Below are 26,055 nucleotides of genomic sequence, written 5' to 3'. Positions count from 1 at the left end.
TCTGGCTTGTGTATAGACAATTTACCAGTAGATTCAAAGCCTTTTTTGATTTGAAACGAAACTGTACAATTTTCAAACTGACACCCGACCACGAAAAACTGTTTGACAGTTTAAACGAAAAAATCAGGTTAATTACAGTTTTACCAGTAACATACAGAAGATATCACTTCCATGTACATGATTTATAATTTTAGTTTTTAGCGTATTTATAATTTACTAAAAGACAAAAAGATAGCAAAAACATTCATCATCGACTATTAAGATCTTTGTCCTCAAATCTAAGCGCATTCGATACTTCCTTTTGCTAGTAAACTTTCTCTGCTTAGAGCAAACACCTGATAATTCCGAAGTAATGAAAAAAATAAGCGTACTATTGTCAGTTTCAAAAAATATATACATCTTTTTTGCGCATAAAGATCCAATAGCAAATCATGTGGGTAAAAACAAAAACTTTTTTTAGGCCAGGCTTGTACATATGGATAACCCAACTGATAGCAGGACGTCTTGATTGCCAAAAAATAAACATAAATGTCGATATTTAATTTAAGCAACAGTAGAACAGTGGACGGATACAGTACCTTTTTCTTTCCATTTTGTACACATAGATCAGTAAGGATCATCTGCTTCATCAAACTGAAAGAAACACTGGTTATTATTAGAGGATTCATATTCTTGGTTCCCTCCAAGTTTAACCAGAGGCTATTATTACAGTTATCAAAACAATAATAACTTTAGAAAAATTCATCCTAACTTTTAGTATTCCCCAAGGACTGATTTATGATATGAAAACGAATTTTATGAACAAATATGAACATGAGTTCACATTATGTTCCAGAAAAAACACATGCTCTCAAAACTGAAACAACATCTATTCTTAAACAAAATACAAGAACTGTTTTTAAAAACGGCAATTGGATTCTGCAAAATCTGATGCTTTAACCGCCACGATGGGATGAGATTCTTTACTGTCTAAATTCTTTACCTTCACCAGGATTTTTAAAAAACAACTTCATAGGAAAGTTTAGGTTATTAGAAAAAATGGAGCATATAACTCACCAGTTTTTTTTTCTCATATTTCTGCTCGAATTAATAGTAACGATTAACAATGCTTCAAAAAAAGATATGACTAATGGTAAAAAGAGCATCTGGAAAATTTTGTTAGATGGAACTTTTAACATATTCGTTCTGTCAGTTTCTACTCGATTTCCTCAAACAAAGCTTCTAACCAGAACTAACGACAGTTATGAACGACACTATAACACCAAACTAATTCAGAGTTTTTATCATTCAGACACCCTCAAGAAAAATGTAAATCACTGTAGACTAAACGCTGGTCGATAATTCAGATTGATAAATTCCTTTATTGATCCAATTTCTAAAAAAAAAACCTTTACAGCTGTTGAGTTACCTCAAGTAGGAGCTAAAAAACTTACACGTTTTATGATAAATGATTATCCAGAAGTAGTAATTCATGAAGCTGACACAGAATCATCAAATACAGAAAAAATATACATATCAGTTCCTTTATCTGTGTAAGGAAGTCTGCTATGAAAAAAATAGAATCAAAAGGAGTCCATGTTTGTGTACCACGAAATAAGTATTTTATCTTAAAATTATAATGTAAATAATGATAGGAATCGTTGATCGAGATATTCAATAATTAAGTCAACTCCAAGGCTATGCAAATAAAAAAACCTGCTTAATAGCATCAGCAAGAGTACCGAAAATCAAACCCAACATTTGTAATCACCTTTTAACAATAAACTATACTGAGAATATTTTCAGGAAATTGAAATTGTTTCTTTAAAGAAAAAACGTATATAGGTTTGTTCTTTGCTTGAGGAAAATGGATCGGCAATAACATTTACAGACTTCAAAGGAATTCCTTTTAATGTATAATTTTGTGCAAAAACGCAAATTAAAGTCAAATCAGCACATTGCTATAAAAAATTTGGAGTAAATACATGTTCCTTAACTCACTAAATCAATTCTTAATTCTAATAATTAAGTTTTTTTTCTGAGTGGCTGCAGCAAAATTACCAACTGTGGGAATAGACAAAAATTGACACCTAATTATCAGCAACTAACACCATAGCTAAGCTTACGATTTTTTTTTCTTCAAAAATTAAGAAATTATTGGACAAAGAATTTAATCAATACCATGAACGTCATTCTTCTTTTTGTTCACCGTGGTGGGTTTTTGTAGGACACAACAAAATTTTTTTTTCTATTAATTAGGAATGAGTTCAAACAACGCTTTTGAACCAAATTCAACAAGGAAAGTTAAAAAAAATTTCCAATTGAATGGGAACGTGAGCGAAGAAAAACAGCACTCGAGAACAATTCAAGAAAATGAAAAACAACTCGCAGCGTCGTAGCAAAAGTTGACAAATTTTTAGGCCTCGTGAAAAATTTTCTCAACAGACAATGGAATACCTCAAGAAAACTGAAAACTACCTGCACTCTAATAAAGTTTGGATGTTCAACAACTAAAAAGGCGTGCTTCAATAGGTACAATCGCACTCAGTTTGTTTTCTGCTTGAAATATTCCAAAAAAAAACCGGCAAAAATAAGTGGAGGCCACAGAGACATCCTTTGCTGGTAAAAGAGCAAACAATAGCTCTGTCATCCACAACTCTCCTTCGAAAAGACCATTTTTTGTTCGAAAGAAAAACGAAACATTGACGGATAAAGAACCGCATAGATACTGTTAAATCCTCAAGAATGGTGAAACCAGGAACAAAATTCAATTCGAAGGAATAACCGATTTTACTAAACCTAGCTCTCACAATCAGACCGAAGACAACGGTCTCACTGAATTGGAGCAGAATGAGAGAAAAACGACGCTGAAAAACAAAACCACATGAGGTCTCGTGACAGATCCTAAAAGTAAACTGCAAGCAGCAGAAAGAAATATTGAGTTCTGAAAGGATATTACATTGAACTCAAAAAAAAACTAGTCGCCTGCCAAACCAAAAAAATCTTCACACTCATTATCATGTTTACACCTTGTACTATTGAAATTCATCTGTACTTTTATCATTAAGTTATGGTTTGATATTAAATGTTATTTTTATGAAGACGTGCTCTGATTAGCTATATTTTTTCCTTCGAAAAAGGTGGCGAGTTATAGTATTGGAAACACACACGAATAAAAGGCTATCGTCTTAATGGTTCACCAATGCAGGATCAAATCTAAATTACCAGAAGTATGCTCTTTTAGTTATTGCCTCTATTCAAGTCATCAGATGTTTAATGGTTTACTCTGTTTGAAACTACGAGCTCTTAATTTGAAAATTGACTTTTTGTCAAATACCAGTCAAATTTTTCTCACTTTTTTATGCTCACTCACTCAAAATGCGGTAAAAATAATATTGTTCAGTGCCAAGTTTTTTTTCAATTCAAAATCTAACAAAGATGCACGTGCAACTTGGACTAATATAATTTGTCTGATTAATTCAATTTTTCTGACTTAAAAACTGGGACACTAAAGCAATACGCGCCGGTCTCTTACAAGTCTAATAAAAATCTTTGAGTTTTAAATCAAGCGCAAGTTGAACATTACTTCTGATTAAAAGAAACAATTGAATTTTTATTTGTAATCTCAGAAAAAAATGCAGATGCTGACGAAAAAGGTTTCTTATGATAAAGAAGGAAAGCAATACAACTAACTTATGTGGTAATAGTCCAAGGCAGGTTAAATCAGATCTTTGAGCTGACAAATAACCACGCCTGACGTTCAGTTTGATTCTTATTTTAGAAAACAAAAACTGAAATTCCTTGACAAGCAAAAGAAATTTTCCTGAGTTTTTTCTTTATTTCCAAAAAATATTTTCCATAAATTCAAACCTAAGAAAGTTGAAAAAAATAATTAACCACAAAATGATATCCGCCAATAAAATAAAACCAGACCGAGACTAGAGCAAAATGATCCAACGAGACTGCACACAAATCAGGCAAACCAAGACGAGACTGCAGTGGAATCTATCAGCCGACAACCAAGACAAACTAGACAGTTAAATTAGTGAACAAAATACTGCAAAGCTAAAATAATAAAACTCTCCATCCCATTAGGATTTTGTTAACCCTTGATTAGATGTTCAACCCATGTATAATTTAAAGTTTATAAAGCCTATTGAGCAAATTGCATTTAATCCATTAACCTTGTTTTTAATTTAGATGTTGTTAACCTTGAAGATTTTAACTACAACTTGGATCGATAACAATCTAAGAAATGAAAAAAGACTCATAGCAATAGGATAAATTACTAAAGAGACAAAAGAGGCTATACGAAAGCACTTGTCCCTCTTAGTGAACTAGTCTTCTATTAAAATATGAAAGTCAGTGAACTAGTCTTCTCTTAAAATATAGAGGTGGCACTGTAAGTGTACTAAAAAAACAATCGAATTCATGCAGGTTTATAATTAGTAATGTTTTAAACTTTTCAATTGTACAATTGTTTACCAAAAACTTTTGCAGCCATGTTGAAGTCCAGTTGAAGCATTCAAAATTTCGTCCTGTTTTCAAGCGAATATCTTCCAAATATATATTTCAACGACTGATAAGGAGTCTCTGCAAAATTACTGTTAGTTTTTTTCCGGACTAAGCGTCAGGAAAAGAAGGTTGTGAGAAGTAATTGCGATATCATTGATGAAAGCTCAATGTTTTAAGAAATGCGATAAAATTAATGCGATCACATCGACCGATGTTTTTAAATGTATAAATAAGACAAAACTAGGCTATGAAAAGTATTAGACTAATGAGTTGCTCAAACCTAACAAAACCAAAAACAGATAGTCTGGCTAGATAGCTTTATCTGAAATTACTCAATGAAATGACACTTTCGGACGCCACTCGACAATAGAAATTTATGAACCCTTCAAACACCCCATTTCTATCAACCACCATCTCCCCTAGAGGATTTCACATGGTTTTTTATTATTACTAGCGTCTCATTGATTTGATCGCAGTGTTATTTTCTTGGTTTTGCTAAATTTATTCATCACTTTCCTTGTAAATTGCAGCAGCAATTGTTCCTTGATTCACTCAGTTGAAATAGTTTTTGTCTAAAAAAAACGCTTTATTTGTGCAAAAAATAGCTTATTTGAGCTATGTGTGACGAAAATTTTGACGAGAATACTGACGAGAATAATTTTTTGTATCATGTAAATTTTGTGTTTTTTTATTTTCTCGGCTCAGGTATATAAAAACATTTCACCAGAAATCGTCAATGGAAAAATTATAAGAGATTTGAAAGTTGTCAGTTTTACCGATTCAAGATATACAAATTGCGATATAATTCGTAATATCAAAGCGTAAGCCGTTCGGGTCGGAAATCCCAAGTTGTTCTAAATAACATACTTCATATTTATTCTTTAAAGAGCATGCAGGGATAGTTGTTAAAAAATCAAAAACTAACTGAAAATTTTGTCGTTTTTATAAAGTCAAACACTAATCTATAGACGTTAAAGGGCAGATAGAATATTCAGGAGGTCGCCCTATTACGAGCAGTTTGGTTAAATTTATGATAACAAAAATTTAGAGTATATTCATAAGGAACAAAAGCTTGTAAAATTTATGGGGCGTATTGTGTCTTTAAAGAATATTTGACGCAGCAAAAAACTTGAACCGATGTTGACAAAGCTTCGTAACAGTCTCTTGAAAGTGTCATGATAACAATTAGAAGCTCTTAATTGCCCGGGTTGATAAAAGAAAGCTTATCCTTAAATTTTCATATAAGAACAAATGCTTATCATACAATTTCGTACAGTTCTATAGATAGAGAAAATATTAGGAAAACTCTAAGATAAGCCTTTTTTTATAAACCAAAAAGTTAATTTTCTGAAACTTTATTTCTCTACATTTTTGGGATGTGTTCGTGTCTGAACACAAGTGACTAAAACCATGGTTTACTCAAAACTAGAGTCACTAAAGGTTTTATCGTCTGGCATTTACAGTGCATCATTGGAAACGACCTGAAGCGGGCAAGAGTTCTCTTCACAAATCATATACTGAAAGAATCAAACTTTTAAATTTTGGCAAAAAAATTTCAATGATTATTTTTAAAATTAGAATTTCCAAATTATCAGACATTGATCAAGGCATATATAAACATGCCATACAAAAGAAATGACGAGTACCAAAGGCTCTCAGTGGGCTCTCTTTCCACATCAACGAGGTCCAAAACTACCTAACCGAGCGTGACGACAACAAAGTTCTCTGCTCTGGCACGCCTGCGATCAGCCCTGACGAGACCGGGCTTCCCAGAGAAGCCAGGTACACCCTAGCCTAGCTACGGAGCAGTTACTCCCCCTTTTTAAATTCCTACTTAAACAAAATCGCCCCACAAGAACGCCCCTCCAACCTGTGTCCAGACTACCAGCTGCACACCCACACCACCGCCCACCTGTTCAGCTGCACCACAAATCCAACTACTCTCACCCCCAAAAACCTCTGAACAAACCCCGGGGAAGTTGCCTCGTTCCTTCGGCTGCAGACAGAAAAACTCGACGACGAGTAGCCGACCTCCGCCCAGAAGGCAATCCTCATCATCATCATCATCAAAAAATAGGAGTTTTTAGCCTCATTGAAAAAATTTATCAAGAGAAACGGAAAAAAAATCCAATTTTTGTGTAAAACTACTACGTAAGACAGACAAAAAATTAAAATTTGTGTGCAAAATTTATAATTGGAAAGTTTTTTTTCTAATAGAAGAAACCGTTTTTGTTTTTTTTCTTCAAAAGACTGTTTTATTTGGTTCAAATAGCCGCAGAAACTATTTCGAAACTTTTTCAATTTTTTTTTGAAATTACAAGAAAATTGTATAATTAGCATTTTTCCATACATTTGATGTATGGAATTGTCTGATAGACATTTTTGGTGCAACCCGGGTGATAACCTCTGCTTTTCATCAGGAGTCACGGATCTTCATATCGGGCCAAATTTATGGTTTTATGATTGAACTAGTGCATCCAGATGGACATATAATAAGATTAGGAGTTAATTAAAGCCCACTTTTCTAATTTGTTTTTCCTACATGAAAGTTTTCATATCTGAGATTAATTCGAAATTTATATTGTATCGAATTCATTGTGAGGTTAATCAATACCATGAACGTCATTCTTCTTTTTGTTCTCCGTGGTGGTTTTGTGTATGTCCATAAGATTATACTTAACAATGGTGTGTAGGACATAATAAAACCATTTTTTTCTATAAGGTTTAGGAATGAGTTCAAACAGCGTTTTTGAACCAATTACAAATTGAAGAGTATGTCTTGTGTGTGAGTATGAAGTGAATATACAGACTATGAGTTTTTGGCCTTTTAAATAACATCGAGCGAAGTTAAGCAAGGAGCAACAATGCTGTTTTTCAATTTTTGTGCCCCTAATTTTGCTGGCAAACCAATCCCTATTCAGTATCAAGCGTTAAAAATTGATTTTTTTTGTGATTTTAGTACCAACCTTTCTAAAAGAGAGGAAAAATCTAATATTATTTCCAACCAGATTATAATAAATTGAAAACTAGTATCACTAACTATAATCAAATATCAATCCATCTATTGTTCGATCCAGTTATACTTGATTAGAATCCATTATTTCAACCCTAGTTTCTAAAATTTTGTTACTCAACAAAATCTATTGTAATCGGTTTTTACCGATTATATCTTTTTCTCTTTTTGTGCTCAATTTTTTTCGAATCTTGCAAGAAAATAAATTACTAGTTTCTTATGCTTTACGTAGAAGTTGGTTTATATGAACACTTTGAAAATTTTAATAGCAGTTTTCAAATCGGTTTATTAAAATATTGTTTTCATCTCTTCGTTTTTCTCGGTATATGTTTGTGTCATGGGGCATATGTTTGTTATTATTTACCACCACAAAGTGAGCACATTTTTCAGCTTGTTGTTTTTTCGTCGGAATTTTTTTTCACCTACTTCGGGAATCTTTGAACTAAAATGAGGGGACTTTCATTAGACTTTTGTTTCCTGGTAAAAAGTTATGTTCAGACGAACCAAAAGGTGATTCACATTTAAAGATTTTCTAATGACCCCAAAACCGGTTTGACCTCCATATAAGACATATCAGTCATACAATTCCATGCAGAAGTTCTAGGGAAAAAGGCTTAAAGGCTTACAATACGGTTTCCATCTTACGATAATCATTTTACGATAATCATTTTCGAGTAAAAAACCTAAGCTGAGAAAAATTTAGTTTTAGCTTTCATTTTAGTCTATAACCAAGATTAATTGCAAAAAAACTTTTTCCCAAAATTCTCCCCTGCATGCCAAATTGTCAAATTTCTGCAAATAACGTAGTCTACGCAGAGGTCCTCGTAGCCATATAGAAAAAAACTTCTTTTTTGTTCTAACTTGGTGTGAAATCAAATTTTCCTTGACGTGGCATCTAGCATTATGCGGTTTCATCTGCGATTTCAATGACGTTTAACCTATTGGTTTTTTCATTTGAGAAGGATTTTATTTTTGGGTTGTAAAAAAGTCTTGTTTGTCATACAATTCCATAGCATGGAAAAAATGCTTATCATATGACTTTCATACAACTTTTCACTCTATGGAATTCTATGGAATTAAGTAATATGCGTTTTATCCACAGTATTGATGCGTAAGATTGGTAGTTTTTGTCAACTCGGTAATAGTCAAAGCCAAGAAATAATATAATGCAATAGTTTGATTACTTACAATAACAATATTATGGTTGATAAACCTGAGAACACATAATGGTTTTTCTACATTATACAAAAGTTTGCACAATTCTCAAATAATTGTTGTCCTGACTGACCAATCTTTCGAAATTTGCTCAAAAACATCGTCCTTACGGGTAAAGAATGAACTTAAAAGTTTAATAAGGAAACGATTTGTTTGGAATTGCCAATTAGGCAAAATGCCTATCATAATTAGCCTGTTACTCAATGCCGTTGGTTTTAAGGGAGCAAAGCCTCCTTTTGCTTATCAACTATAACAAAAATTCTGACAATTTTCAGTGGTGGAAAATTTGAGAATAAAAGAGTTTTTTAAGAACTCAGCAAACTAAGAAAAACAAGAAAAAAAATTTTAAGGTTTCCCAGATGCTGGATTTATTTGTGAGTGAAGAGGATCCTTCAAAACCAATATCACGCAAGGGTAAGGCGAGAAGTGTTGGAAACCGCAGGGAAAAAAGAGACCTATATTTTATAACGCAGGGGCCAGGAATTAGCTGTAAGCGAAATCCGCAAAACGTAAACGGAATCCGCAAAACGCAGGTGGGATTCGCAAAAAGTATAAGAAATCCGCTTACAATTGCGGAATCCGCTTACACTTGCGGAATTCGGAACATCTAGCTATTTTTCTCGTTGCAGAATCCACCACAAAACCAAAGTACTGTCAAAATTTACGTTACTTGTTTCGTCACATAAGTTTTTTGGACAACCCACTAGCTTTATATAGTTAGTTGTTTGAGGGTGACTAAGAATTTTGTTGATTTACACCTGAACCGCACATACAACACTTCCGCAGCCCTTGGTTGTCTCCGAAATTAGTTCGAGCTGCTAAATAAATCTAACTGAGAGATTCATCAAAAAAGATTTCAAAATTTTTCTTTCGGAACTTTTTGTTTAAAATGCATACATTGTAACTACTATATAAACAATTTTTACATGAAAAAAAAAAGAAAAAAAAGACAAAAAATTCCCAAAGTTGATTTCTATTTGTTTTACGAAATAAAAACAAGTTCAAAATGTTTTTTGTCAATTTTTTTGAGGTTCGGAATAAACTGCTTTTTGGTGAAAAATTTGTAAGCTTGCAAAACTTCTTACAAATTCTAAAAGAAGTTCTAAAATGGAAAAATTTTTTAGGATAGTCAACCCGGGCAATTTTGCATAATTTGCCGCATTTTTCAACTGGGTAAATGAAATCTCACCAAAACCACCTTGACCAAAACCAATCTCCCACTTCACCAAAAAAAACCTCTAACTTTTGATTTTGAACTCCCTCAACTCCCCCGTGTAATTTTTGAACTCCCCCGTGTAATTTTTGAACTCCCCCCATTTTGTTCAAACTTTTTTGAAAGGTTTTCACTCAAAAATCAAAGTTGCACAGATCAAAAATTGAAAGTGAATAGCAGGTAACCAACGTTAGTTTAAAACATGCAAACGATTTTGTGTGCGTCAAAATTAGCATCTCAAAAAGGTGGAAACAGTATGATTATTGTGAGCTTCCATTGTATTCAACTATTGAAGTAGGCAATAATCGATTATCATTGATTTTCAATAGATTTTAATGCTTCAAAAAAATAGCGAAATTGTTCTTCTTTAAGGTGCTATAGTCAATTAGTTTTCAATTTTAGACTCTAGCAAAAAAAACTCATTGGGGGTTGCTAATTTAATTTATTCGGACAAAACGAATAACATTGGAAACCTCAAACAAATTTTTCTCAAACTGAATCGAGATTAGACAAAAAGTAAACAGAACAATAGTTGCTTAGAAATTTACTAGAATTGTTTAAGCGTTATTTTTTTAAGTTCGAAAGCAAAATTGTACAAAAGGATTTTTTTTTTGCTTTTCTTATTTAATTAAGGATTAGGCGTAAAAATATCGAGTTGATTGATGAATATGTTAAGAAGCTTCTTACCCTGCACAAGAAAATTCTGGAAACTTGTATTTTCCGAAGAAAGGCGGAAAATGTTCAAAATTAATTTTTAAGCAAAAAAATTTGACAGTTAAGAAAACAATAACAATTTTATTATGCAAAAATATATCATACAATTTTAATATGCCTGATAAGATTTCTAGCAAAACTCCAAGCATCTTTTGTTTGGTTTACTTCTTGTATAATATTGACCCGTTTTGAGAAAAACACGTTGAAAATAAATTGCTGACAATTTATTGGCAGTTTCAGCGTAATTCTTGAGTAATTGAGAACCAAAAAAAGTTTTTCGAGTAGTTTTGGTTCCCAATTTGCTAAGCGAATTGCCTCATTATATTTCTAAACAAAACTTCAACCATCTTTTGTTCAATTCACTTCTTGTATAATATCGAACCATTTTGAGAAAATTGCGTTGTCCAGATAATTTATATTAGCCTTGTATATTTTGTTTCATTCGCTGATGTAAAAATATATGAAACTGTAAATTAAAAATGAAAAGAATATGGTGATCTACTGGAGTCCCAATGCAGTTCTTAAAACCTTTGAAGGATGCATTTTGCCTCGTATTAATCGAGGCAAAATGCATCCTTCAAAGGTTTTAAGAACTGCACTGGGACTCCAGTAGATCACCATATTCTTTTCATTTTTAATTTAAAGTTTCATATATTTTTACATCAGCGAATGAAACAAAATATACAAGGCTAATATAAATTATCTGGACAACGCAATTTTCTCAAAATGGTTCGATATTATACGAGAAGTGAATTGAATATTATACGAGGCAAGATGTAATTCACCTTGTTTTAGCAGAAATAGGTATATTTTTTGCTATGTTACACAAAAGAAATATTGTTATAAGTCTGGTGGACTAATACATATTTCTTTAAATGAGAAATTAATAGTTATTGGATTGCGATCTCTGATGCCTTCATGCTATTAAATTTTAGCAACTGCATCACTTTTTTTCTTTTTAGCCAAGTGGTTCTTGATAAAATTAACTTAACCTATAATTGTGTCGTCACGTTTTTCATTGACACTTAGTTTGACCCGGTTAGCTGCTCAAAAGTAGACCGCTGTACGGCCTGCTTAAAAGTACTTGAAAGTATTGATTGCATTTCAAACATAAAATGGTTCAATAAATTTGTTTCATGCTTCCAAAAAACCAGGTCAGAGAAAAATTGTTTTCAACGCATTTTAAATTAGATAGCGAAAAAGAGAACATCGTAAATATAATTTATAAATGCATTTCTCGGTTGAGATATTGTCAACATTTGTGATCATCCAAAAATTGAGTAAAATATATATTGCCAGCTTTAACAAAAAAGAGCACAGTTTTCTGCATTTAACAATAAGCTGATCTAATGGGCATGGCCATTAGTAGCCATAACTGCATGTCCGTTGGAATACCCATTGGCATACTTTTCCGCATGATCACCAATAGCAGCAATTTTGGAAGCAATTGTTTTCTCTGAACTGGCCAAAATTCCGCCAGTCTTGACTGGAGCTTCAGCATACTTTGCAGCTGAGCTTCTGATCTTGTACTCGAGCATCATGTTGTTGACAGGCGGCAAGCCCACGCAAGCTCTGAATACATTCTCAATGCATTGTCGTTGTTTGAACAGGGCATTGACCACTGGAGTTCCTGGCGGCACTATGGGGGCCTTGCTGAGGTAGGACAAAAGTGTCAAAACTGGATGGAATGGTTCCCAGTCCTGAAAAATGAAAAATTGATTTCACTATTCTGAGACTTGTTATCAAAAATGAGCAATCAACGTCACATTGTAAAAATTTTTCAAAATTCAGCCTGACTCCAAAAAAAGCATTACTAATGGTCTTTGTTTTTCGCTCCACGTGGCATATTAGTTCAATTAAATCTAGACTGCACAATCAACTACTAATGAGTCAAATGAGTGATTCGTTCTTGAACTTTCTCGTACGAAGTCAATGTTCTATGATTTGAGCTGGACGAGAATAAACACACCTTGTCAGACTGCTGTTTGAAGAAGATTCTCTGACTCATCTCTCCGAGGATGATGAGATCGATGATGATGGGAGCGGCGAGAAGCGAGTCCTCACAGGTGTTGTGAATTGCGATCGTGTTACGGCCTCCAAACATCAACTCCGAGATGTACTCGTCCATCGCTCGTTTGCTGTCTCCAACATAGGGAACGTATTTGATCACGACCTAAACAAAAACTAATTTCAAAATAAAACAGTTTATTTTGAACTTCTTTCTACAAACACAGATTTTGTAAAAAAAAAACAGATATTATGATGATAAAATTGCTGTCACATAACCGTCCAAAAAACATCAATCTTTCACTGCATACGTGTTTTTATCTCTTAAGCAATTGCATTCTCACAGATGACACTCTTTATCTAAGGCGATTTTTTTACGTTTTCTAGTATTTGTTTGTACACATCGAAAATGAAATGAAGCACTTACAGTATGATCTGGCTTCTCTCCTGGCTTATAGAGAATACTGTTAGATTGCACCATATCATCGACCACATTGCTCTTCGAGATCTCCTTGGATCTGAACTGCTCGTGAGAGGACAGATTCATGCCATCATTGTTTCCCAAGTGATTGTAGCTCACAATTGAGGTAGGCTTCAGTCCCGCGCTGATCAGAAAATCAACCAGAACCGACTTCAGTTTCGTCTGACCAGACTTCAAGTCGTCTCCGGCGAGGAAGGAGCCCTCTCGTTCAGCCAGGTCAATCACGCCGGGTACAAATGTATTTTGAGGGGATCCGTTGATGTAGCACGCCTGAAATGAACGTAGCGTTTGAAAAGGAAAAACAATATTTGAAATTCTCTTTTCAGCACATAAAAAACTCACAAAAACGCATAATCAGCACATAAAAGCGCAACTGACAAAACGCTCCACAGAACAAAAAATATCGTGTCTGTCTATGCAAAAATTTGTTAAATTGACAGTAACTTCGCACTTGATTAATTACATGGTTATCTTCAAATTTATTGAGCGGGGGGCTTCAGATAGTAGGTTTCAATTTAATAAAAGCATTCAGATTCTTGAGCTTTTCTCGATGTATTAATAAAAAACGTTCTTATCGTATATTCAGCATTTGTACTCTTCAATTACCTTCTCGAGGACGGATGCGACTGCGAATAGTGTTGAGGGACTGATCTCTTTCTCGTTCCTCTCAATGGCTGCCAGTAGCATATCAGCATCTCCGTGAATGCGGTCATCAACCTCACAGTATCTAATAAACAGAGTCAAATTCAAATGGCGAAATTTATTTTTTCGAAGCTTTATTATTCATTAGTTAACCTGCAATATGGAGGGTGATTTGTAAATCTCAATAATTAAACTTCAATGATTTCTTTGTGGCTCGAATGACATAGTTTATTCATAAAGTTCACTACATCTCGTGATTCACGAGGTTCGCTTTACAATTCGCGCGGAAAAACAGAGCCAACAGACTGTTGGAAAAGAACCAATGAACGCAACGAAACAAAAAAACTGACCTTTTTTTGAAAAAACTTTAACTTTCGAATTTCAAACTAAAAATTATTTGGCCGTAACCGTCTCTGAATTTCAACACGAATTAACGACCGATACTTTTTTGATTAAATTCACTCAATTTGAGATAACTGGATCAATAGGAAAAACATTTATTCCGCTGGAAAATCTAAAACTTAAATTCCACTTTCGAAACTAGAAGTCGTTCACGTTTTTTGCCTCCTTTCCACATTCTTCTTTGAGAGTGCAACTTTCCTAACTTTCAGCAGATGATTTTCAATTGAACTCAAAAAGTGCATATAAACCTAGGTGCATTCATAATGCATTAATATGCATGAATGCAAATCTGTAGTTATTAGAGACTTTTAAGACGGTTACATGTCAGTATTTAGACAACCGCGTATTCAGACTGGTCAGTATTTAGACAAATACTGTTTCAACCAATCAGAATCGAGACAAAGAAGAAATTAAAAAATAATATTTATTTATTTTGGATTATTTATGTCTTTTCTCGATTCTGATTGGTTCATACAGTATTTGTCTAAATACTGACGAGTATGAATACGCGGCTGTCTAAATACTGGCTGCACTCCTTTTAAGACTCAGGAAAAAGTCTTAAAATGCTCTTTGAGAGAGTTACAGTGGAAAAATGAAGTACCTCTCAGTGTTGGCAGTCCACAATACAATGACTGTGTCGAGGTTCTTGGAGGTCTTGAAGTCCCTGATGTCGGCTCTCAATTGTTCCACCACGTGCTTCTTGTGTGTGTGACTCATCAGATTAGTAGCTCGCGCCTCCTGATTGGCGGCGATGAAGTCTGCCTGGTAGAACGACTTCCTCGGAGTCTAAAATCAAACCTTATTTAAACTGCTGCAAGGCCTTCAAGACAATCTGGATAACATTAAAGTAATAATGGCAGAAGTCGTTGTATCAGAAAAGTCATGGCTCACTAGAGCATTGTGGTCTATTAGAGGCGGTTACCAAATGGTCTTTTTCATATTTAAATTTACGACTTCAAGTCATTTTTCAAGAAAAATAACAAAAAAGAAAAAATGAGTACAAAATTATATCTTTTCATAGTTTCTTCGAAGCTCAATTAATAAAGCTCAATTTCATGAAATAACCTTTTCAAGTTCAACAAAGATTGAAGATATATTCAAATCATACCATCTTTTCCATGTATGGCACCAGCTGTCTCTGCAAGTCATACTCCAGCACTCTGGCGTGTTCCATGGCGTCCGCCAGATTCCTACCCGATATGTCCCAACCATCCAGTTCCAGGTTGGTCGGCTCGACCATGGGCACCAGTTTGCCCAGAGGCACATACACCTCTTGGCCCTGGGAGTCTGTGCCGAGGCTGACTGTGGACGCCTGGGTGACTGAACCGGTGTAGCTAGGGGGCTGAAAGGAAAAAAATCACAATCTGTCGACTTAATTAACCATTATATCGAAACTTCACAGATTATCACTCGAAACATTTCGATTGGGATATAATGCATGAAAACGTAACGTAACCAGGCTTTGAAGCCTAATTACGTTACGTTGTCATAATTACGGAATGAAAGCAAGAAAGCATTCATTCCGCTTGCCCTTTTCTCTTTTTATTTTCTCTGAGAAGACTCGGGAATATTCAAGTTTACTGATCAGCAGAATTAAACTCACACTGAACTGAACTCATTTGATGCCGGAGAACATGTTAAAATTTAGTAAATCACAAATAAGAAATCGCAAAGTTAAAAAATCTGATAAGTTTGAATGTTCATTCCTTAAATTTTGAAGAATTTACTCACCACTATGCCCTCTTTTGTTCTGTATGAGATGTTGTGTCTGTTTGCGAGGATGGCGGCAGTGACTGTAGTGCCGTTGTTGCCTCCCCACCCTACCATCATCACTCCAGTGCGCGGGACTCTGGTCTTCGTCTTAATCTCAACTATTTCCTGCTTGGGCTGCACAAACGAAACAGCTGGTTCACTTAGATTCTCATTTCATCACAAAATGATTTTTAAGCATATCAATTTTTTCCTATCCTTTTCCCAATAAGATTATCGAAGTTTTGTTGGTAATTTTTTTCTGACCTTTTAATCACTTTGATTCCACCTGCTTGAAATTTTTTTCAAAGAGATTTTTTTCAAAGATTTCAAGCACTTTTAAAAAGAAGGGTTTTTACCAACCTTAACACAAAACAAGCCATTCTCCGCTTGCTCGACACAAGTAGTCTCGTACATGTACTGCGATACGATTGAATCCGAGTTGTACGTGACTCGGTCGCTGCTCACTCTGAACGGCATCTCGGGCTGAGGATTGTGAGAAGTAGTGTCACTGCTTTCTGTAGGCCTCATTTTAAATGGGTTCGTGTGTTTGGCGCTGTAAGATTCTCTCTGAGAAGTCGAATATTGCAAAATTGTAGGTTCTGAAATGAACAGATCTTAACAAGCAAAAATTCACTTGGCAATCCTTTTGCAACAATTTGCGATGCAGTTGAAGAAACCGAGAGTTTTGACCCACTACTGAAACTTGACGTGGCTAGCAAATAAGTGATTTTGGTAGCAGTTTGCATTTGAAGATAAACCAAAATATATGGACTCGTTGATAAATCAAACACTTTAAATAGATAAGAATTGTTCTTGTGAACTAGTGCGAGCACGAAAATATTTGATTGCAAAATGGACTTTCCTGACATTAACCGACAAAAACTTAACTGATCAGAATCTTTTAGAAATCAAAGTATTTTTTAATACAACCAAATTTTTCCCAGGCTACCAAAATGACCTTTCTGATGTTCTACGCTAAAAAACTTTTAGAAACTGAAAAGTACAATATAGTAGTGTAACTCAAGTTTTTTTTCAATCACCAAATGAACCATTCTGACGACTTAGGCTGGTGACGCGGTCGATTACCAGGAGTCGCTTTTAGCATGTCCAGATTTTAAAAATATGCGTTTGAGTTGCTAGCTATTTCATGATTTGCCCTATTAAAATTTGCAATTTTGAACCACATCTACTTCACTGAGAATTTACTGAGTCAAAGGAGAAGTTTTAATCCAAGTGATTTTCAAATATGTGCTATATTAAAATTGAAGCAAAGTTGTGTTTCGTCTCAAATTACACCTAAGTAAAGCAACAACTGCATGCTAATAGGTGCTTATTGCTACGCCCCTTCAAATTTAATCCAGTTACTGAATGGAATTTCCTATTTTGAGCTCAACTGATAAGAAGCTTCGGCTCGATAAGAAGTTTCTATGATAAGAAGTTCAAACGATTAGAAGTTTCTTCGATTTGTATAATCGTTGGTTGTCCAAATTTATCCACTCCACTCAAATAACTTTTCTGACCGATGAACTAGCTCGGCATTCACGTTCTTTCTGTTACAACCTGGACATAACCCATTCTAGTTGAAATGTCAGAAAAGTCCACATAGCTTCAGTAAACTCGTCAAATTTACTTACATTTTGTATAAATTTCTTATCTGTCTAAATTCTTAAATAGTTGCACAGTCCGATAGCCGAAAATCTAATTTTGAAAAATTAACTTACAGAAAAAATTCAGGTATTATGAATGATTTTATTACCGACCAGAGGCGGATGTATCAGGGGTGTTCATCAAACTTAAGAATGTTAATGCACTGTACTTCATACCTTTTGATTTAGCCTAATGATTACGTTTTCGGCTATCTGTCATCACCCATCTTGATTAAAAAACCCTTTAGAATGCGAATTACCAATCACTACTTTACAATTGACCTTAACCTTCAGCAAAACCCAAATATTATACGAAACCCGATTCGTTGAATCATTCAGACCGACCAATTCATGATTATTTTCAAAAAGTTCAAAAATTACAAAGGTGGTTTATAGCGTCCTAAAAGTGTTAAAGAACGGATTCACATTCAACCTCATGTATTTAGTAGGTCGAGCAGTATTTTCGAGAATTTGTAAACGCTCATTTTTTGACATTTTTCACTGGCAATTTACTCTTCCTTCAATTTCATTTGCCGGGCCAACTTTTTGGTCCAAATTTTACCATAAAATAATTTCAGGCAGCTTTGAAGCAGGGAGACAAACTTGAATTACATTAAATTAAAATTTTTGAATGGCTGCGATAAAAGAAAGTGTATGAAAAATGTTCAACTTTTTGTATTCTGACATTTGTTGTTGAGGATTTGTGCTAGCGAAAAACAATTGGCTCTTTTCCAACCAGATGTATGAAAAATGATTTTAAGATTTTCATGACCTATCTTTTAATTAAGTAACAGGAAGTAAACGTAACAATAATGACACACAGATACAAAAGCAATCTGCTGCTGTGCAAGTAGCAGAGAAGATTCCAACTAGTTTTTTCCAAACGAATCACAATGTCATTAATGTCAGTCGCATCACAATTGAAACTGCTTTAATATGATATGTGACTTGAACCTGTCCAATAACTTTTTGTGGTACCTTATTTTGTGAGGAACAGAGTTTTTTGATTTGCAACACACCCAAAGACAAATTTTTTTATTTCAAAAGCAACACTTTCATAATTTTTGCCTTATTTTTTTTGTTCAGGGATTCTCAATATTTGTTTTGAATAAGCTCTCAACTTCATTAGCTTTCTCTGCAAGTTATTAGCTTTTTAGTTTATAGTTATTAGTTTAAATTATGATAGTTATTAGTTTAAATTCTGCATTTCAGAATCCGGCTGATCTAACTATCTGATTCCACTCCTAAATGCTGTATTGTCATGAAGAACTGTTAATATGAAGTAAACTTTTGTTAATATGAACTAAATTTACAGGTTTGAAAACAAACATTTTACTGAAAAAAAGTAGCGTTTTGAGGTGCTTGCAAAGTTTAAATTTCGGCTTGCAGTCCAGTCGGCTGTTGTCCTAGATCCGTTTTGTACGGAATGCGGTTTGTATTTAGACAAGCATGTATTCATAATAGTCAGTTAGCAGTTAAACAGTATATTAACAAATCAGAATTGAGACGAGAAGCAAAATTCCGATATAAGTAATTATTTCTTATTAATTTCTTCGGTGGGTATTCACAAGTACCAAAATGATAAATCAGTCCCATTTGTACCAAAATAAAAAATCACTCGCGTTAGTACCAAAAATATTCAATTGGCCTAAGACTATTAAGCCGACTACTTTAAGCTCTTGGTTTAAGCTCTTGGTTTAAGAGCCGCAAGCTCGCAACACGTTGGCGCGACTGCGGCGGTCACTATTCTGCTGTTTAGTTTTCTTCTGTTTGAACAGTAGAAAATTAATGTAATAATTCGTTGGCTCACAATTCGACCAATCAGAAATCGAGTTGAATAATTTTGGTACAAATGGGACCGATTTTTCACTTTGGTACAAATGACCGTTGGTACAAATGGGACGTCCCCATTTCTTCCTTGTCTCAAATCTCATAAGTTAATATAGTATTTGTCTGCTTACTGATAAGTATGAAAACGCGGTTGTTTAAATACTGCTATGTGACCGTCTTTATTCCGACTTTCGTAAGGAAAGTAACGGAATATTTGTGCTCGGGTAGGTTTTTTCTTCAGACAAATTTCGACTTTATAACTAACCATTTTGACGGATTTTTTTAAAATTATTCGAAAGCTATTGTTGTCCTGAGCTTACATTTGAAAAAATAATTTACCTGTGATCGTTTTTCGTAATATTATGGGGGTTTAATTTTGGCTAATTTGGGAAAATTAACGCGCGATATAATTCGCGCTATTAACGCGTAAGCGAGATTCAATCCATCTTAGAAATCGTTCCAAATTGATTCAAGGAAGCTTATATGCCATAATTGATTTGTTAATAGGAGCAAAATCTATCACTTTATACTTAATATGCTGTGTGGGGGATGTTTCCGCAAAAAATCTCATATTTTTTAAAATTTTTGTTTTATTACTAAATTTTTCATGTTATTACTGCTCCATAGACCTTAAAAGGCAGTCGGAACATCCAGGGCTTCGCCCTGATACGAGTAGTCTTGTTTACTTTAATCCTGAAAGTGTAACGAAAATAATTTATGCGAGGCGAATTTGCCCGCACTACAATCATTCTAAATTGAATTGAGTCATTAAGCTAACTGGTCTTAATAAATCCATAAACAAATCAACACATAAAAATTGAGCTTATCAGCCTTAGGCTCATAAATCGTGAATAATTCAGTTGCCAAAACTCATTCGAGACCAGTTAAAGGGCAGTCGAAACGTTCAGGGTTGTGCTCGGATACGAGCAATCTTGTTTTTTTTTCAGTCCAATTTTCTCGAGGGATCGATCTAGAGGGAGACGGAGCAGTACGCAGAAAAGTGAACAGAACGGGTCCAAGAGCAGAAAAACAGACAATTTTTAACTTTTGTAAACTTATCGGTAAAACAAGCTTTAGTATTGTCTATAATACCCAGAATGAATAGATTATACATAAAATGAGTAATTTTATAAACATTAAAACTTTAATGTATAAATTATTAATTTCCTTAGTAGCTTTGACGATTCTTAAAAAAAAATTTTCGATTAGTCCGTATAAATCAAAACTTGTCGGGTTTTCTGCTCTTAGACCCTACTGCTCATTATCTCACTACCGATTCATGAATCCTGGTGAAACCCGCCGAGTTCTCACACCATTATATTAACCTTACACAACTAACTCGTGCTGGTTTTATACTTGATTCTGAAAGAGTAACGCGCGTGTTATTAACGCGAGACGAGTTATCCCATACTACAAATCGCTTCAAAATGAATTAGGGCAAATTCATTGATGGGTCTGGGACAACAGCTCGACGGGACTTCTAGCCGAAACTTAAATTTTACACGCACCTCAAAAGGTTACATTTTTTTAAGTAAAATGTTTGTTTTCAAAACTTCAGGCAAGTTTAGTTAATATTAAGCGTTCTTCAAGACAATGCAGCGGTTAAGAGTGGCGTCAGATAGTTAGATCAGCCGCATTTTTCATTGCAGAATCTGAAAACCGATTCGAGTTGAAGTTTAGTCGGCTTGATGTTCGGCACGCCTAATCGGTCTTAGTAATTCACTTCACGAATTACATTTTGTTGTCAAGCTCGTTTTCTGTTCGGTACTACTATGATAGAGTGTTCCCTCGAAAAAGCAACTATGATAGACAGGTCCCGCATGCATTTCGCATGTTATAATTTTGAAAACTAATTTGTGTATAAATTATTCATTTCAGAAATCTTGCTAAATATGTTCCGCCAGAAACTTTTCAGATTGAAAATTGTAATCACTATTGTTTATATATTGAAATTTGCTCGCTTTACTTTATTTTACGGTTTAACAACCATATAATTGGGTTGACTTATTTGTCATCAAAACCTACTATTGGCGGTTTTTTTTCAATTTTCAACCTTAAAATGATGAGGGGGAGGTTTTAACAGGTAACTAAACAAAAAATTTGTTTGAAAATATACTGCGACATCTTTCTGAAAGGCGTAATTATAATTATTAAACGATTTGAGAGCTCTAGGTGTCTTATTCTCAAGGGACCTGGTTATTTTTAAGGGACCACTCTATCATAGTAGTACCTTCTGTTCTCCCCCCCCCCCCCCCCCGAACAAGAAAAATGGCAAAAATTATAGAAATTATGATATAAAAGACATTGTCTTTAGGTGTGTTGCAAATAAAAAAAACAAGGTTCCTCACGAAATCAGGTGCCACGAATAATAATTGGTACTACTATGATAGTGGTCCCTTGAAAATAACCAGGTCCCTTGAGAATACGACACCTAGAGCTCTCATATCTTTTAATAATTATGATTACGCCGCCTTTCAGAAAAAAGTCGCAGTATATTTTCAAACAAATTTCATGTTTTGTTACCTCTTAAAACCTCCACCTCACCATTTTAAGGTTGAAAATTTAAAAAAAAAACCGCCAATAGTGGGTTTTGATGATGAATAACTCAACCCAATTATATGGTTGTTAAACCGTAAAATAAAGTAAAGCGAGCAAATTTCGATATACAAACAATAGTGATTACAATTTTCAATCTGAAAAGTTGGCTCTTTTTCCTTTCCCCCCCCCCCCCCCCCCCCCACCTCACGCCAGTTTCAACTTATTAGTGTAACGAGTGGTTTTACGAGGTTGAGTATGAAGACCAAATATGTTTGTCGTGGCCTTATTAGTCTGTATGTAAATTTTCATAACAATCGGACGATGTGGTCAATAAATTTACATGTAAAAATTTGCAGGTGGGGGGGGGAAGGAAAAAGAGCCGAAAAGTTTCTGGCTGAACATATTTTGCAAGATTTTTGAAAAGAATGATTTCTACACAAATTAGTCTTCAAAATTATAACATGCGAAATGCATGCGGGACCTGTCTATCATAGTTGCTTTTTCGAGGGACCACTCTATCATAGTAGTACCTAATCATTAAAACCAATCGCTTTTGTATCAAAAAATATTCAATTGGTCAAATGAATACTAAGCCGACTATTTTAAGCTCTTGGTTAAAGGTCGCCAGTGGGCACGCGTCGTCGCTTGGCGGCGATAACCGCTCTTATTTTCGGATTGATTCTTACCCTATGTTCGCAAGCTCACAACACGTAAGCGCGACTGAGGCGTTCACTATTCTGCTGGTTTATCTTACGTTGTTAGAACAATAGAAAATTGAATTAATAATTCGTTGGCTCATAATTCAACCAATCAGAAAGCGAGTTGAACTATTTTGGTACAAATAGGACCGAGTTTTCATTATGGTACAAAAGAATCATGGTGCAAATGGGGGCTCTTTTTCCTTTCCCCCCCCCCCCACCTCACGCCAGTTTCAACTTATTAGTGTAACGAGGTTGAGTATGAAGACCAAATATGTTTGTCGTGGCCTTACTGGTCTGTATGTAAATTTTCATAACAATCGGACAATGTAGTCAATAAATTTACATGTAAAAAATTGCAGGTGGGGGGAAAAGGAAAAAGAGCCCAAATGGGACTTCAGCGGTCTAAGAGCAGAATAGGTCCAAGAGCAGAAAAACAGAAATAACAATTTCATAAGCTAATCGGTATATTAAGTTTAGTAATTGTCAATATTACCAAAGAAACAAAGTGTTTTATGCATAATTTGGCTCTTTTTCCTTCCCCCCCACCTGCATTTTTTTTACTAGTTAAGTTACTGTTCACATTGTCCGATCATTATGAAAACTGATATGCGGACTAATTAGGATGTGCTAACCACTCGTTGCACCATAAAATTGATGGTCGAGGGAGGTGGGGGGAAAAGGAAAAAGAGCCATTTTATGGTCTAACGAGTGGTTTTACAAGGTTAATTATGAAGACCAAATATGCTTGTTATTGGCCTAATTAGTCTGCATGTCAGTTTTCACGACAATCGGACAAAGTGAACAGTAACATAAGTATAAAAATTTGCAGGTGGGGGGGGGGAGGAAAAAGTGTTTCCGTTTTCTTTTCGGCTATCCGGGAATGCGGTTCTGTGGGTACGACCCTTTTGAATCTGAAAAGGGTTCTTTTTCCGAATGTTACTAAAATTGGCATGCGAACTAAGTAGGCCATTCGAAAATTTTTGGTCTTCATGTTTAACCTTGTAAAACAACCCATCGTTACTCCGTAAAATTGATATGCTTATGTGAGGTGGGGGCAGGGGCGGATTGAGGGGGGCGGACGCCCCGCCTCTCAGGGATTCGACCCCCTGCCGACCCAAAGAATCCCTTTGGTACTTATTAAGAAATCCATTTTTGGCCGACCGACCCTGAAATTTTTCTAAAGGCGCCTATGGCGCCAATATGTACTAATTCTGAGGGGGGAGCGCGCGCCGAAAAACGCGATTTTTTGGTCAAATTTTTTCAAAAAGTGCCTAAAAACACCTTTTTGGCCTGGTTTTTCAAAATTTTGCCTGCGGCGCAGAAATTTTGGCCACAACAGGGACTAAACAATGCTTAGGGAGAGCTCAAAAAATCAATTGGGTCGGACCCTAAAAAAAAAGGTCGACAAAATTTTCGAAATTTTTTTGAAAATCCGACCCTCGAGAAAATCCTAGATCCGCCCCTGGGTGGGGGGAAACGAAAAAGAACCCTGATTCAAACCATCTAATTCAAAGAAAAAGAACCATCTAATTCAAACATATTTCGCGAGCTTTTTGAATAATTTATACACAATTTAGCTTCTAAGTTATTACATGCGAACTACATGGTGATGTCTTTTGGCATATGTCTATCATAGTGGCTTTGGCTCTTTTTCCTTTTTCCCCCCACCTCCCACGACCATCAATTTTATGGTGTAACGAGTGGTTTTACAAGATTAAATAAGGAGACCAAACGTGTTTGGCACATTCTAATTAGTCTGCATGTCAGTTTTCATATGATCGGAAAATGTGAACAATAACTTTACTTGTAAAAAATTGCAGGTGGGGGGGAAAGGAAAAAGAGCCGTGGCTTTTTCTAGGGACCAGTCTATAGTATTGTAGAAATCGTCAAACTGCTAACTTTTTAGGCTGACAATATTCGGTAATCAAAACCTTATAGAGCGAGCGAGTCAGCTGCGTTCTGTTACATTGGCAATAGGCTCTTTTTCCTTCCCCCCCCCCACCTGCAAATTTTTACATATAAATTGTTGACCACATTGTCCAATTGTTATGAAAATTTACATACCGACTAATAAGGCCACGACAAACATATTTGGTCTTCATACTCAACCTCGTAAAACCACTCGTTACACTAATAAGTTGAAACTGGCGTGAGGTGGGAAGGGGGGGGGGGAGTAAAAAGAGCCTGGCAATATGGCATGCTATGGCAATGGGCACATGCTAATAGACCGGTCTCCGACAATGGGCCCGCCTCTCATTTCCGTCGGCGCCGAACGATCATTGATTTCGCGGATTGTGATTAAATTTTTGGCCAACTAACTCTCTCTCAACTAATTAAGGTGTTTTCGCAGCTCTCGTCGTGTTTCATTGCAAAAGATTTTACTTACCAGTTTACTGCTGAAGTTCCGATGGCGGTAACTTCGATTTTATTTTATAACTAAGGGAAAATAATGGAGAACTTTAACGTGCTCTTTTCCGATTTAAAGTCGCGGAGTAAAAAAGACAAATTAAGAAAAAAATGGTATTTACGTTTGTTGGTAAGACCACTTTTTCATTCTGGCCAATCAAATTGCAGCATTTGTACCTCGCACCATAAACACAACATATCGCGTCAGTCCATTCACATAACCGTTCTGTTTTGGATTACGATTACGTAATACGACGGCACAATGTTATGTAATTTACTACACGATTGACGCACAAAATTCAACATACTACACAATGAGAGTCGATTAGGCCGATTGAAAATAATTCGAAACATCGAAAAATGACTTTGAAAAATAAAAAAAAATTGCTCCACCATTATTGTTTTTTGTCTGTAAAAAAAACAGCTGATTTGGTAATTGATAATGAGATTTATGTATCACTTGAGCTATTTCTACGAAAATTTGAGAAAAAACTAATTGGTACACTGCAGAAAGTTTGCAAATGCAACCTAGGTTTTCATCAGCCTCTTTCAGTTTGTGATTGTGATTATAATGAAAATAATCCCTTTCTAAACTGGCTTCTTTAAAAGCCAAACCTCTATTATGGCTTTAAAATTAAAATTGTCGAAAATATTGTAGTTGAAAAGTCTACTTTGTTAATTCTGTTTACTGCACTTCGTTAGAATGAACGTTGCACATTGTAAACATACGTAACGTAAGACAAACGCGTAAGAATACTCGTATTACGTAATAGTTTGTTCACACTACAACACGACGTCAGTCGCTTAATACGTAATACACGTAAGTATGTGTTGATTTGGTAGCTAGCTAGCATTGGTAAGTTAAGGAACAGGAGAGGCAGGGGCGGATTTAGGGGGGGGGGGGACGCCCCCCCCTCAGGGATTCGACCTCCGGCCGACCCAAAGGGTCCCCCCTTTGATACTTTTTCAGAAATCCATTTTTGGCCGACCGACCCTAAAAT

At 35.1% G+C, this 26,055-nt stretch overlaps 2 protein-coding genes across 2 annotated transcripts in view; one reads left to right on the top strand and one right to left on the bottom strand.

Moving 5' to 3' along the window:
- The window catches only part of LOC134844305 (ATP-binding cassette sub-family C member 4-like), a 463,247-nt gene that overhangs the window by 289,686 nt on the left and 147,506 nt on the right, over positions 1–26,055 (top strand). The window lies entirely within an intron of this gene.
- LOC134845173 (uncharacterized) lies at positions 11,816–25,167 on the bottom strand. The gene is made up of 9 exons (XM_063862064.1): positions 25,035–25,167; positions 16,294–16,532; positions 15,913–16,068; positions 15,290–15,523; positions 14,783–14,967; positions 13,744–13,864; positions 13,084–13,407; positions 12,619–12,822; positions 11,816–12,349 (listed from the first exon to the last, which is right to left on the bottom strand). The coding sequence occupies exons 2-9, from the start codon at positions 16,459–16,461 to the stop codon at positions 11,996–11,998; spliced, it is 1,746 nt and encodes a 581-aa protein (XP_063718134.1). The 5' UTR covers positions 16,462–16,532; positions 25,035–25,167; the 3' UTR covers positions 11,816–11,995.

This window comes from Symsagittifera roscoffensis, chromosome 4, assembly GCF_963678635.1.
Source record: "Symsagittifera roscoffensis chromosome 4, txSymRosc1.1, whole genome shotgun sequence".
Taxonomy (NCBI): Eukaryota; Metazoa; Xenacoelomorpha; order Acoela; family Convolutidae; genus Symsagittifera; species Symsagittifera roscoffensis.
This window is presented reverse-complemented; position numbering and strand designations above follow the sequence as displayed.

What these genes read in the sequence shown, in the direction of transcription:
- LOC134845173 (XM_063862064.1), bottom strand. Translation starts at nt 16,461, where the DNA reads ATGAGGCCTACAGAAAGCAGTGACACTACTTCTCACAATCCTCAGCCC. An exon ending in TGGACTGCCAACACTGAGAG is followed by an intron (nt 13,865 to 14,782) that starts GTACTTCATTTT and finishes TCTGTTTATTAG; the next exon opens with ATACTGTGAGGTTGATGACC. An exon ending in TCGCATCCGTCCTCGAGAAG is followed by an intron (nt 13,408 to 13,743) that starts GTAATTGAAGAG and finishes CGTTCATTTCAG; the next exon opens with GCGTGCTACATCAACGGATC.